The following is a 13,053-nucleotide window of genomic DNA, read 5'->3' on the forward strand; positions in this document are numbered from 1 at the left end:
ATTATCTGTCTTTTATTCTAGTAATCCTAGTAGGTGTGAAGTGCTTCTTGTTTGACATTGAAAAAGTACATAACCTTATAACCATTATCCAGGGAAGAAACAGGACTCTGCCAGCTACCTTCTGTGGACTCTGTCACAAACACAGTTCCCACCCTCCCTCCACAAGCAGCCATTATTGTGGCTTAGGTTTATTTGTTTAATGATACTTTTATCATGCAATTGTTCATCTCTAATAATATGGCTTTTTTAAAAACAAAACTGTGTGTTTTAAGTCTCTTTTTCTCTATCTGCTGGTCCCTCCTCCATATCGTCTTTTTTTCTCTTAAAAATTATTTGTTGAAGAAACTGTTTTTTCATTTTACTCATTGCATCTTTATAGTGGTGTTTTCTTTATTCTTTTGTCCTTTTGTGTCCATGTGTTCTTATAAATTAGTAGTTGGATTTAAAGATCATGCAGATTTTTTGTTTGCTTTTTTAGGCAGAAAACTGTATAGGCGGTAGTGTCTTCTTTTATCAAGAGGATCATATCTGTTTTTGATGATATTAGTATGGGACTTACCCTGTACAAGTGGCTGCAGGCCGGTTAGTTCTGAGAGCTTATAGAGCACCGATTGCTCCAGAGTCTCTTGTCTCCCACTATTGGAGTGTGCATAACTTCCCCCAGTTTCCATTTATGTGAACAGTACTTATCAAGTGCCTGGTCAGCATTTTGGCAAGAGACTACTCACCATTTTCTGTGCAATGCATTGAGGAAATTGCCTATTGTGAATGCCAAGAGATGTTCCCTGCGTGTTAGGAGAGTTATTGTATTGCTGCCACAGTCTTGTCAGGTCATCTGGGGCATCCCACATGAGTATCTGGGCTTTGGCTGCCTCCTCAGCAAAATGAAAAAAGAGCGGTGAAAATGCAGAATTAAAGTGGAAGATTACAAGTGGAGGTACACATCAGAGATACCTGGGAGTTTTCTCAAGGAACATATGCCTGTGTTTTTCCAGCCTAGATTTCTATTTATCCTAAGTACTGGGAGTGCAGCAGGTGTCCATTTGATCCTGATATCCTCCTTTTTTGGGGAGCATCACTATTTATTGTCTTATTTCAGCTCCTGTATTCCAGCACTTATATAATGTGGATGGAGTTTCTATACTCAGGGAGCACATAAAGTGGTTAATGAGGCTAGATAAAGTACTACTTAGAAGTTAGAAGAATTAAGTATCAATGTATGACCCTAATATGAAAGGTCTTACTAAAGTTCAAGTGAAGAGTGCCAAATGAATGAGATATGTTGTTGGAATTTACGATTAAGATGTGTTATTATGGATTCAGGTAGAATCCAATCTTCATACTAACTTCTGTATTTAGAAAGCTGAGTTATATGATAAGTACATTAAATGACTTTACATACACCCTAATTTTATCGTTGGGGTAATCTCATAATGTATAGGTGTTGTTATTTTTATTTCAAAAAGAGAGAAAGTTTCTCTTACTTATGATAGTTAACTAATGTGCGTAAGGTCACATAACTACTAGTGGCAGAGCCAAGTTGAATGTTGTTGACCAACATTTCAGCTGTTGAAATGATGATTAAAATAAAAATGACATTCATAGCTGAGGAATGTGAAAGAAATTTAAGACTTACTTTAACCAAAGTGAAAATTGTGGCTGGGTATGGTGGCTCATGCCTGTAATCCCAGCATTTTGGGAGGCCAAGGTGGGTGGTTCACCTGAGGTCAGGAGTTGAACCAGCTTGGCCAACATAGTAAAACCCCATCTCTACTAAAAATACAAAAATTAGCCCGGTGTGGTGGCAGGTGCCTGTAATTCCAGCTACTTGGGAGGCTGAGGCAGGAGAATCCTTGAATCCTCAAGGCAGAGGTTGCAGTGAGCCAAGATTGCACCACTGTACTCCAGTGTGGGCGACAGAGTGACTCCGTCTCCAAAAAAAGGAAAGAGAAAATTGCAGCCACATATGAATTTTATTGCTTTTACAACTTCTTAATTCAAAGAAGAGAACAAGATTATTACTTACTTGTGCTGAGAAATTTTAATAAAGTATGAAGAATCATGGTTTAAATGTTTGAGGTTTGCTTTTTTTTTTTTTTTTTTTTTTTTTTTTTAGCCAGAATCTTCCTGTGTTGCCCAGGCTAAAGTACAATGGTGTGATCTCGGTTCATGGCAACCTCTGCCTCCCAGGTTCAAGCCATTCTCCCACCTCAGCCTTCCAAGTAGCTGAGATTACAGACACACTGCTGCCTGGCTAATTTTTGTATTTTTGTAGAGATGGAGTTTCACCATGTTGACCAGGCCGGTCTTGAACTCCTGACCTCAGGTAATCCACCCGCCTTGGCCTCCCAAAGTTCTGGGATTACAGGCATGAGCCACTGCGCCTGGCCGAGGTTTACTTTTATTGTGATATATAGTTACTTGAAAAGTCATATCCTCGCATTTCCAAGGCACAAACTCTGGTATTCTCTCCCTTGCCCTCTGTATTAGTCTATTTTCACACTGCTATAAAGAACTACCTGAGACTGGGTAATTTATAAAGAAAAGAAGTTTAATTGACTCACAGTTCCACATGGCTGGGGAGACCTCAGGAAATTTACAATCATGGTGGACGATGAAGGGGAAACAAAGCACGTCTTAATGACAGTAGGAAAGAGACAGAATGAGGGCGGAACTGCTGCACACTTTTAAACCATCAGATCTCATGGGAACTCACTAGCATGAGAACAGCATGGGAAAAATCTGTCCCCATGACCTAGTCACCTCCCACTAGGCCCGTCCCCTGACATATGGGGATTATAATAATTCAAAATGAGATTTGACTGGGGATACAGAGCCAAACCATATTACTTATCAACAGACACTCAGACTCCCTAATACCACAGACTCTGTTCATAGAATTTAGCGTGGATTTTCTAACTGTGGCTTGAGATTTTGGTCCACAGTTACTGTTGGGATGATGAATTATTCCCTGGGCCAGAACCCCCCTGCATGTTATATAGGAATTCAGAAATGTTTCTACAGACTGGGTGCAGTGGCTTATACCTGTAATCTCAGCACTTTGGGAGGCAGAGGCAGGCAGATCACTTGAGGTCAGGAGTTTGAGACCAGCATGGGCAACGTGACAAAACCCCCTCTCTACAAAAAGTACAAAAGTTAGCCAGGCATGATGGTGCATGCCTGTAGTCCTGGCTACTCAGAAGGCTGAAGTGGGAGGATCACTTGATCCTGGGAGGCAGAGGTTGCAGTGAGCCAAGATCATGCCAGTGCACTACAGCCTGGGTGACAGAGCCAGACCCTGTCTCAGAAATCAATAAATAAACGTTTCTACAAATAAAGAGCAGAGTTTTATTTCAGAAGGAAAACACTGTATTTCCAACATAACCTAAGTGTCTTGAGCATCTTGAGTGGCTACAATCCAATTACTACTAGTAACTCTATCATGTTACTATGCATACACATGAATGTTCAATAGATAACTTGGGACTTCAAAGAAATGTATACTTGATGTGTATTTATAAGCAAAATAATGATGGGGATTTGCTTTAAAATCCTCTGGCATGGTGGTGATTGGGGAAGGATAAAGGAAACATGCCTGAAAAATGTCAATATTTGTTGAAGCAGGTTGGGTATGTGGATATTTATTATACTATAATTTATACTTTTGTGTGTAAGTGAAAATTTCTACAATAAGATAGTTCAAGAAAGAAATACTACATTTTGAGTGTGGATATCATGGCATCTAATGAAAATAAGGGGATCAAGTATCCACCATATGAAAGCAAGTGGGAGCATTCTAGTTAATACAATTTATTGTTTAAATTTGCGGAAAGAAAGAAGCAAGTGTAGAGGAGGAACAGTAGCTTTTCTCTTTCCTTTCTTAGATTCATAGATGAAGCTCCTATCACAAAACACAGATTAGCAAGAGAAACATACTGATAGATTTAATGTAAACTTCATGTGACATGGGAGCTTTCATAAGGAAATGAAGATTCAAAGAAATGGATAAATCTGTGTATTTTTCTTTCTTTCTTTTTTTTTTTTTTGAGATGGAGTCTTGCTCTGTCGCCCAGGCTGGGGTGCAGTGGAGCGATCTCAGCTCACTAAGCTCCGCCTCCCATGTTCATGCCATTCTCCTGCCTCAGCCTCCCGAGTTGGTGGGACGACAGGCGCCCGCCACCACACCTGGCTAATTTTTTGTGTTTTAAGTAGAGATGGGGTTTCACCGTGTTAGCCAGGATGGTCTCGATCTCCTGACCTCGTGATCTGCCCGCTTTGGCCTCCCAAAGTGCTGGGATTACAGGTGTGAGCCACTGTGCCTGGCCGACCTGTGTATTTTTAATGCTAGCTTTGAAGAAGAAAAATGGATAGTTGTGGACGTATGGTTGGATAAGCATGATTTAATAGCAGTAAATTGGGAGGAACTTAGCAAGGCCTGTTTGTTCACATTCTCCCTGTGACTCTCTTCGGAGATAAGGATGTTCTTTTCTGCCAGGTTTGGGGAGGGCACCTCCAGAATGAGGATCATGACTTGCTTTTAGCAAAAGGTCAGAAAATTCTTCCTGGATTGTATGACCTGCTTCATGGAGGAAGGGTGGGAGGAAGGTGAGAATGACCTTCCTGCCTCTGATGTTTTCTCAGATGCCAACATGACATATTCTGTATTTTGGGGTAGCATATCCTGAACCCCATCAAGAGGGAAGAAGTTTTTAAAAAATTAAAACAACTACATATTTATTCAGCGCTTTCCTGGTCATATTGCTATTGTGAAGTTATTCAGTATACTTTTGTTGTAGTTAAAGAGATTCATAAACCTTTTTCTTGCTTTCAGAGCACTTTCAGTGGAGTCGTATAATGGAACATTTATAATACCTGGGAATTACCATACAGATCACACATGACTGATTATTCAAGTGATCAAAACAATAAATTATACTTGACCATAATTTCTGCTGAGGGGCCTGCTTGTGACTACTAGAAACTAGGCCAGGGTCCAGGTGAGGACCATAGTCCTGGCTCATGGAAGTGCCCTGACTGGGAATGAAAACATCCGCATTCTAGTTTGGAGTTTGCCCTGCACCCTTGAGTGATTGTGGACAAGTGTCTTTGCCTTCAGGACTTTAATCTCTTCCTTTGTGAAATCTGAAAGATGGGCAGAGTTCTTTTGGCTGGTAAAAGTCTGTGCTTCTGAGGCCTCCTTATACAAAACCATGGAGCTTATTGACTTTAAATTTGAGGAGGGAGGATGTCAGGCCCTTTGTCTTGTACTTCTTTCCCTGATCCCATCTCAGAGGAAGGGATGTGGTAGATTTAAAATTTTGCTTTGAAGTAGTTTTGCTTTTATTACTTCTCCTTTTTCAAGCATTTGTATTTCAATCTTACATTTAATTGTGGGATTCTGGGATTAACCTATTATATCTAGTTAAAGTAATTTTAGTGTTTTTTTGTTTGTTTGTTTGTTGTTTTTTTTTGAGACGGAGTCTTGCTTTGTCACCCAGGCTAGAGTGCAGTGGCCGGATCTCAGCTCACTGCAAGCTCCGCCTCCCAGGTTCACGCCATTCTCCTGGCTCAGCCTCCCGCGTAGCTGGGACTACAGGCGCCCGCCACCTCGCCCGGCTAGTTTTTTGTATGTTTTAGTAGAGACGGCGTTTCACCATGTTAGCCAGGATGGTCTCTATCTCCTGACCTCGTGATCCGCCCGTCTCGGCCTCCCAAAGTGCTGGGATTACAGGCATGAGCCACCGCGCCCGGCCTAGTAATTTTAGTGTTTAGTAAAGTGATTAGAGGATGCTGATCTTTTCATCTATGTACTCATTCAACAATGTTCCTGACCTCTTGAAATTGTTCTGTTTTTGATGGCTAAAGCACCTTAGTCATTTGAGACTTGAGGACTTAAATGTCTACAGAGGGCAGGCTGATAATATAATTTAGTGAATTGGATCAAGTGTAATAATTTTGATTTTCAGTATAATCATGTTTCATTTTCAGTTATATAGCTAGTATTTGACCCGAGTACTGGAGCAGTAATAGCGAACTGTGCGGGCATTGACTAACTGGAAAGTTTATGACTCTTCTAAGGGGTCATCTGGTACCAAATTCTGTTGTCATCTGGGGATGTGGGCTGTGTGTTGCCAGATTTCCTAAATGTTCAGAAGAGATATGGTTGTGGGTTGCTGTTTTCTGGTCTCTGTTTTATTCTTTGTGGGCAGGCTACCTTGGACGCTGTTCTTAATAAATGCCGGAATGGGAAATAGCTGTCCTATTAGTGTTTGTGCAGGTCTTCTGAGTGTATTGTTGGTGGGTGGCAGGTGATGTCTCTGCTCATATGACTTCTGTTCATGTGGTTTGTGGCATCTGAGAAAGGAAAAGACAGGTTATTTGGACAAGAAGGACTGGAAGGATAGCTCTTTCTCTGGTGCCTTTTGCTTGACTATGTGAAATCAGTTATTACACAATTTTGCTGTCCTGTAGTCACGACTAGATTCCTTAAACTGGATAATCTAGCAGCAAATTTGGAAAATCGTAAACATTCATAGCATTTCTTAAATGAAGGACCATTTTCTTCCTCTTTTTCTTCTGTTTCCATCGTTCTTGCACTCTTTCTCTAGCTCTCTTCTACTCCTTTCCTTTTCCATAGCATGAATTTTTGGCCTATTTATGATATATAGCATACTTCAGGCACTGTGTAGATATAGAATCTTGTAAAGATCTGGGCCCAAAATTTAAGGAATTGACAATCTAGTCAAGACCAACCTTAGAAGGTGTTGAGAAGTCATGGTGATTGATGTGTGAAGAAATATATTTATAATGCTTACATATTTGGGTTTTGGGTTATGTATAAATTATAACTCTGAAGTAGATAACAAACTCCTTAAAGTCAGGAGTTCTTTTTCTCTATGCTGAAGTGCATTTATAATGATACGAAGCTGGCGGAACTCTTAGTTACTAAAGATCATTTATAACTTGGCACCTCTAAAGAGTGTCATTTAATTCTGAGTTATTTCTATTTGACCATAATTTCTTTGCCCCGACCTTATGATTCTTGTTTAGGACGGAATTTTTAAGATGAGCCTTTCTCCGGACGGGATGCTCCTGGCAGCCATTCACTTCTCAGGGAAACTGAGCATCTGGGCGATTCCATCTCTGAAGCAACAGGGGGAATGGAGTCAAAATGAGCAGGTACGTCTCTTGGTTATGATTATTATTAGAAGACTCTCTTAAGAGTGAGTGTTGACAATGCTAATTCTATTTTATTGATAGCACACAGCTATTTATTCTCATCATTCCAAAGCTATTCTATCCTTTAAATTATGATATCATTACAGTGGGTTAAATTAAAAATAGATTAATACTGTGGACTGATTTTAAATTGTAGTGCAATACACTGTGTATACAGAGTGTAATCTGTAAAAGAGTTTGTTAAACTCTTCATTTTTTTTCCACTTTGTCATTCTAAAAGTACAGAATCGAGATGTTAACATTTCAGCAAAAGTTAATATGATCACGGATTTGGAGGGTCGAATCCTAAAAGGGTTACAGTTCTTTTCAAATCTTGCACCACTAATTATTTGGGGCCTACTTGAAGGGAGTTACCTTCTCTTCACTGGGTAGCTAAGATATAGAGAAGGATGGAACTCTTTGTTAGTGTCCTGGAATGATAGGTTTTAAGGATTAGATGATTTTGTTATGTAGTGACAGGTAGAGTGACACTAGTTAGTGGCATCGATTATAATTTAAATTCACAAGGGGAAAGAAAGGTGTGCTTATATAAAGCCATGTATTGTGATAGAGTAAAGGTTTAAAGAAATTCCTCAACTGGAAATAGATGTATTATAAATCTTTTACTCTCTGATTCATTTACATTTTACCATTTTAAGGATTAATTTTCTTTCTCTCACTCCCTCACTCTGTTTTCCTCTAGGCATATCCAGCTTTTGGTGGGTGGTTTTGAGATTTTCACATTAGAGCCTATTTCCTGAATGACCTGAATGGATCAATATCATAATTAAGAGGATTATTAATAAGGAATTTTTTTCAGAATGACAGAGGAAAAGAGAAAGTGGCTCTCTATTTTCTTACTCGATTCACAGATTTAAATTTGTTTTAGCTATTCTTATTTTTTTGTCTTATACACAGCTTTAGGAAGATATTTTCTCCCTAGTTTCCATTCAACTTCAAGTTAATATTGTCTCCACATGTTTACTATTCTTTCTCCCTTATTGGATCTAGATTTGTCCTCAGTGGCAAAAGTACTCCTCAGCTTGCAACCTTGGTGGCTAAATAAAAGGGACAGTCTTTCTCTCTGCTCTGAAATTATGCTAAATTGACTCATTTCTTCTTTCTAGAGGTGAAGTGATGAACTCTCAAAACTGTGTAACGTATTTCGCTGGGGATGTCAGGCAGCAGAACTTCCACTTGGCTGTTCAAGAACTGACTGAGGATGGGAGTGTAGGCTAATTTATAGGGCATATATTTCATATGACTTACACAGTTGATCCTAGAGCAACATGGGTTTGAACTGCATGGGTCCACTTGTACATAGATTTTGTTCAAGCAAACACTGATCAAAAATAGTCTTTGCAGAATGTCAGATCTGTGGATAGGGCAGGTGACTTTATGTATCGGTGGGTCCAGCAGGGTCTTCTGGGGAGCTTGAGTGCGTGTAGATTTTGATATACCTGGAACCCTGCATATACTGAGGGATGACTGTACTTGATGCACAATACACGAGTGTGTTTCATATCTTTATTCAAAATAAAGCATTATTCATATCATTGATCCAAAAGATACTTCGTATTTTTCATGGTTATCAATACATGGTGATAAAGTATTCAGCTGTTTTCATTTGAGAGGAGCCTGATGTTCTCACTGTATTTGGGAAATTTTAGATTTGGGCAACATTTTTCTAAATGGTGAAAACTCTGAATAATAAAGGCATTTTTCCCCCCTGGCTTTCTGTTTTTTAAAATTACTTTTATTCACCTAGTAGAAATATTTGTCAGTTTCTGAAGCACTCTTAATATTTCATCTTCTGTGTATCCTAGTATGTTATACATCCAGTGTAAGGGCTATTCTCAGCAAAATCGGTTAGTATGCTCTTTTGTTTACTAAATATCTAGAGACTTTTTTTTTTTTTTTTTTTGTCCTGCAAAGATAAATTGCATCTTTTTTTTGTGGCCTTTATTGGAATATGCTCAACTTTTTGACTGGTTAGCATTTTTTTTTGGTCATTAGTTGCCAGTCAATGCTATAATAATGCATTACTCTTTACTCATTAATATTATTCATTGATTAGATTTTTAGAGTGGTTCTATTAAAAAAAGTAAAAGTTGTTTAAAAACCTTAAAACCAGAGAATGAATAAGTGTAAATATCTCAGTAGTTTGAAATATGCAATCAGAAAAGTAATGGGACAAGAAAGGGAGGGACCTCAGAAATTGAAAAAATGTGTTCATAGTGGGAAGAGAGGCACTCAGGCTAGAAGTTGTCATGCCTTAGCAAAAGTGTTTTGAACAAATACCCTGAGAGTCTGGAAGAGTAATTCGTGAGGAATTTTGTAGCTTGGTTGGTGAGCATCCATTTTGTGGATGTGACTTTGATTCCATGTTCCTGAAACAGTCCTCAGATAGAGCTTTTGACTTTTAAATTGATCTGTCAATCAGAGGAGCTATGCAACTTGATTCTCAGGCTAGTTGTTTATCTTTTTATAAATGTACACATTTTTAGGATTATATGTCAGTTTCTTCTGATGTGAGTGGTATGAATTATTTCCCTTGAATGCCTGAGTAAACTGGAAAAAATAGATTTTGAGGCTCACAAAACTGAAAACTGTGAACATGATTGGCATTACCGAGGACGTTGTACAGATCGTGGTGTCCTTTGCTGAGGGAGCAGTGGCTTAGCTATAGTTACTGACCCTGATCCTACAGACTACCATTCCCATTGTGGCTCTGTCCCTTTCCCGGTTCAGAGTTTATCACAGCACAGGCCGGGGTCAGCCACCCCTCCCTTTCCTGCTGCTGTTCAGCATATGGGAGACTAGCTGGACAGGGTGGGCTCTGCCCTCTGAGACCCTAGCCAGTTTTAGCCTCAAAGGAAATTTTGGTCCAAAGTAGGGAACATGGAAGGCATTTAATTTTATTTCTTTTTTTTCCTTTAAAATCCTGAGGCTGTGATGAGAATGAAGACTCCTCTGTGAACCTGTCATCTTCTCCAGTCTGATCAGCAGGCTGCTTTGCTCTGCTTCCTAGATCCTCCTGTCCCTGCTCTCTACTTTTGTGTAACCATTTCTGCTGTACTTTGTAAAACTTCATTCCGTTGTAAACACGCCTGTGAGGCTTCAGCCTCTTCACAGAAGCTCTGGTTTCTTTCTGTATGCTAACTGTAGACTTGTATAGCTTAATAGGAAGAAGGTACAGAAGTACGAGCATCTTTTAGCTTTTACAAAATTTACTCTAACTACATTTATTATTTATTGAGCACTTTGTCCTATGGTTGTGCAGCAGGTAAACAATAGAGCTGAGATTTGATTTTATACCTCTGTGACGCTGATGCATATGTTCTTTCCATGACCGTGTGGGAAAGTAATACATAAAAAAACCCAAAAAGATAAGAGGAAGAATACTTATTTATTAGGCTAGTGAATGCCAGAGTGTACTACACGCATTTTTTCCCACAATATTTGTAAAAAGTTAGGAGGACTATAATCACTCTTTATAATTATTAATTTTTTACATTGATTCTTTTTATTTGATGATCTTTAAAAACACAGAGACAAATCCTTTTTCTCAGTGGTTGTGATACAGATTCCTTCAGCTCTCTCAGATATGCTTAGCTCTTGAGCTAGTTAGTGTGTACCAGATACCAGAATAAATAACTGAGCAAGCCTCTCATTGGTAAACCCTTAGCTTTCTAATAGATATCTAGAGTACTCATGATGTAGTGAGGTCTGGGGTGAAGATGGTGGTAACTGTTTGTCAAGCAAGAAGAGTCTGAACAACCATAGTTTCTTTGAGTCTTTCACCTGTATCCTGGGAATTAATCACTTGGATGTTTTAGATTTGAATTTTAGCATATGAATTACTAAAATCTAGTGTATTATAGTAAGTATAATAAAGCCTATGTGTAACAGGACTGTACAGTAGAGTAGGTTGTTCCTATTTACATAATAACATAATGGTGAAATAAAATTCAAGTATTTATTGACTCTACTGAGAATTAGAGTAGAGAATACAGTGTCATAGTCCCTGCTCTTAAGATATTCACAGGCTTCCAAGGGAAATTATGAACAAATGATTAAAATGACATGTTAATATTTTGAGAAGATAAGCTCAGGAAAGGCATGTAGGTCAGCTGACAGTGCTGGAGAGAAGAATTATTGAAAATAAATAGTATTTGTATAGGAAGGCTTGATTATTTACAGAGCATAGTTTTCATTTGTCTCACAACAACCCTATTAACCCATGTATGCTGGAGGTTGCAATTTTTTGTGTGTGTGAGAAGTCAGACCTTGGCCATGAACTTGAGCAGTAGGATATAAATAACTCCCACAAGTTTAGCATTCCAATAATGGAACACTAGGCGTAAATGGGTTAAGTGAAATGTTTTTAATACCATTTTTTATAGATGGGAATGGTGCTAAAAGAGGTTAACTTGAGATCACTAAATGTTAGAGTCAAGATTCCATTTTGATTCAAGTCTCCCGACTTCATAGGTTAAGCCTTTTTTTCCAGAATATCTACTTACAGTGCTTACGTTTAGAAGTATTGACTTTTATCTGGGTAAATCAGAGACTAGCATATGATATTAATGGTAAGCAAGGGAGATATATCAGCTTGAAGTTTATATGAATAACATCCCCTGGAGTCATGCAGTTGATTATGTAGAGACCCTAGAATTGTGCAAGTAGTAATAACTGAGAGGTGTAATATAGTTGTTTACCAAATATGTAAGTGTCTGCATGTACTCATCACTGGAATCCTTTAAAGAGAAATCTCAAGCTTTGAAAAATACTGAGACAGCTACTCTTTTTTCATTTCTCTAGTAATGGTCAAGTGAGCTTGGATCAGCCAGGTAGGGCAGAGTTTTGCCTCTCTTTATGGCTGCTCTAGTAAGTAAGTAGACAAACCAATTAGTTTCAAATCGATGATATGGTAATACATAAAATAGTCAGCTTATAATTTTAGTTTAAATGTTGCCTGAGAAGGAACTAATGTTGCTGCTACCCTGCACAGCCTTAACCCTCTTTACCAAAATTGTGAATTCAACTCGTCTGGGGCTTTCTTCATGCAATTTGCTGCTTTATTAGTTTTTATAATATGCTTTGTGTGATGGAGTATTTTCTCTGTAAAACCTAATGATTAAAGATAGTTGTGGAAGTGCCTATTCTGATTTACTAATATCCAGTTTTGAGTTGATTAAATACTTTGGCTTTCATTGTCAATATGAAAATCCATCTGGCTAGAAATCTGTGAGTATTAAATTTTGTTCATGTCTGGAATATAGTAAAATTGCTTAAGTGATTTTCATTTCAAACATTTCCCATATGTTATGTTTATATCTTTACATCTCATTTTCGGCCTTAATTTTTCTCTCAAGAAGTTTTATTATTTGCCTATTTGTACTTCTTTAGGCCTAGAAATGGAATACAAACTTACCTCTTCATTTTCATTTTCACACATAGTAGGTGTTGGACTAACCTTAAGTAGATCAATGAAGAGTAAGTGGGAAGATGGCAGTTGATGTGATGAATCTTGATATAATCCACAGCTGTTTTCACAATTTCACCAGACTCTGAGTTCTTTGAGAACTTAGGCTTAACATAATAAATAATAATAAATATTTGTGGAATGAATAAGCCTTTGAAAGGTTGTTGTGGCAAGTCAGGGACCCTGAATGGAGGGACCGGCTGAAGCCGCAGCAGAAGAACATAAATTGTGAAGATTTCATGGACATTTATTAGTTCCCCAAATTAATACTTTTATAATTTCCTACACCTGTCTTTACTTCAGTCTCTGAATATAAATTGTGAAGATTTCATGGACACTTATCACTT

The 13,053-nt window shown here is 38.3% G+C and overlaps 1 protein-coding gene across 3 annotated transcripts in view; it reads left to right on the top strand.

Annotated features, from left to right (window-relative positions):
- NBAS (NBAS subunit of NRZ tethering complex) overlaps positions 1-13,053 on the top strand; it is a 394,766-nt gene that overhangs the window by 68,484 nt on the left and 313,229 nt on the right. For all 3 annotated transcript variants that reach the window (XM_050754036.1, XM_050754037.1, XM_050754038.1), the window contains one exon: positions 7,051-7,179. In XM_050754036.1, coding sequence (XP_050609993.1) covers positions 7,051-7,179 — 129 coding nt within the window. The remainder of the gene's footprint in view (positions 1-7,050; positions 7,180-13,053) is intronic.

The sequence above is a fragment of the Macaca thibetana genome, chromosome 13 (assembly GCF_024542745.1).
Source record: "Macaca thibetana thibetana isolate TM-01 chromosome 13, ASM2454274v1, whole genome shotgun sequence".
Classification (NCBI taxonomy): Eukaryota; Metazoa; Chordata; class Mammalia; order Primates; family Cercopithecidae; genus Macaca; species Macaca thibetana.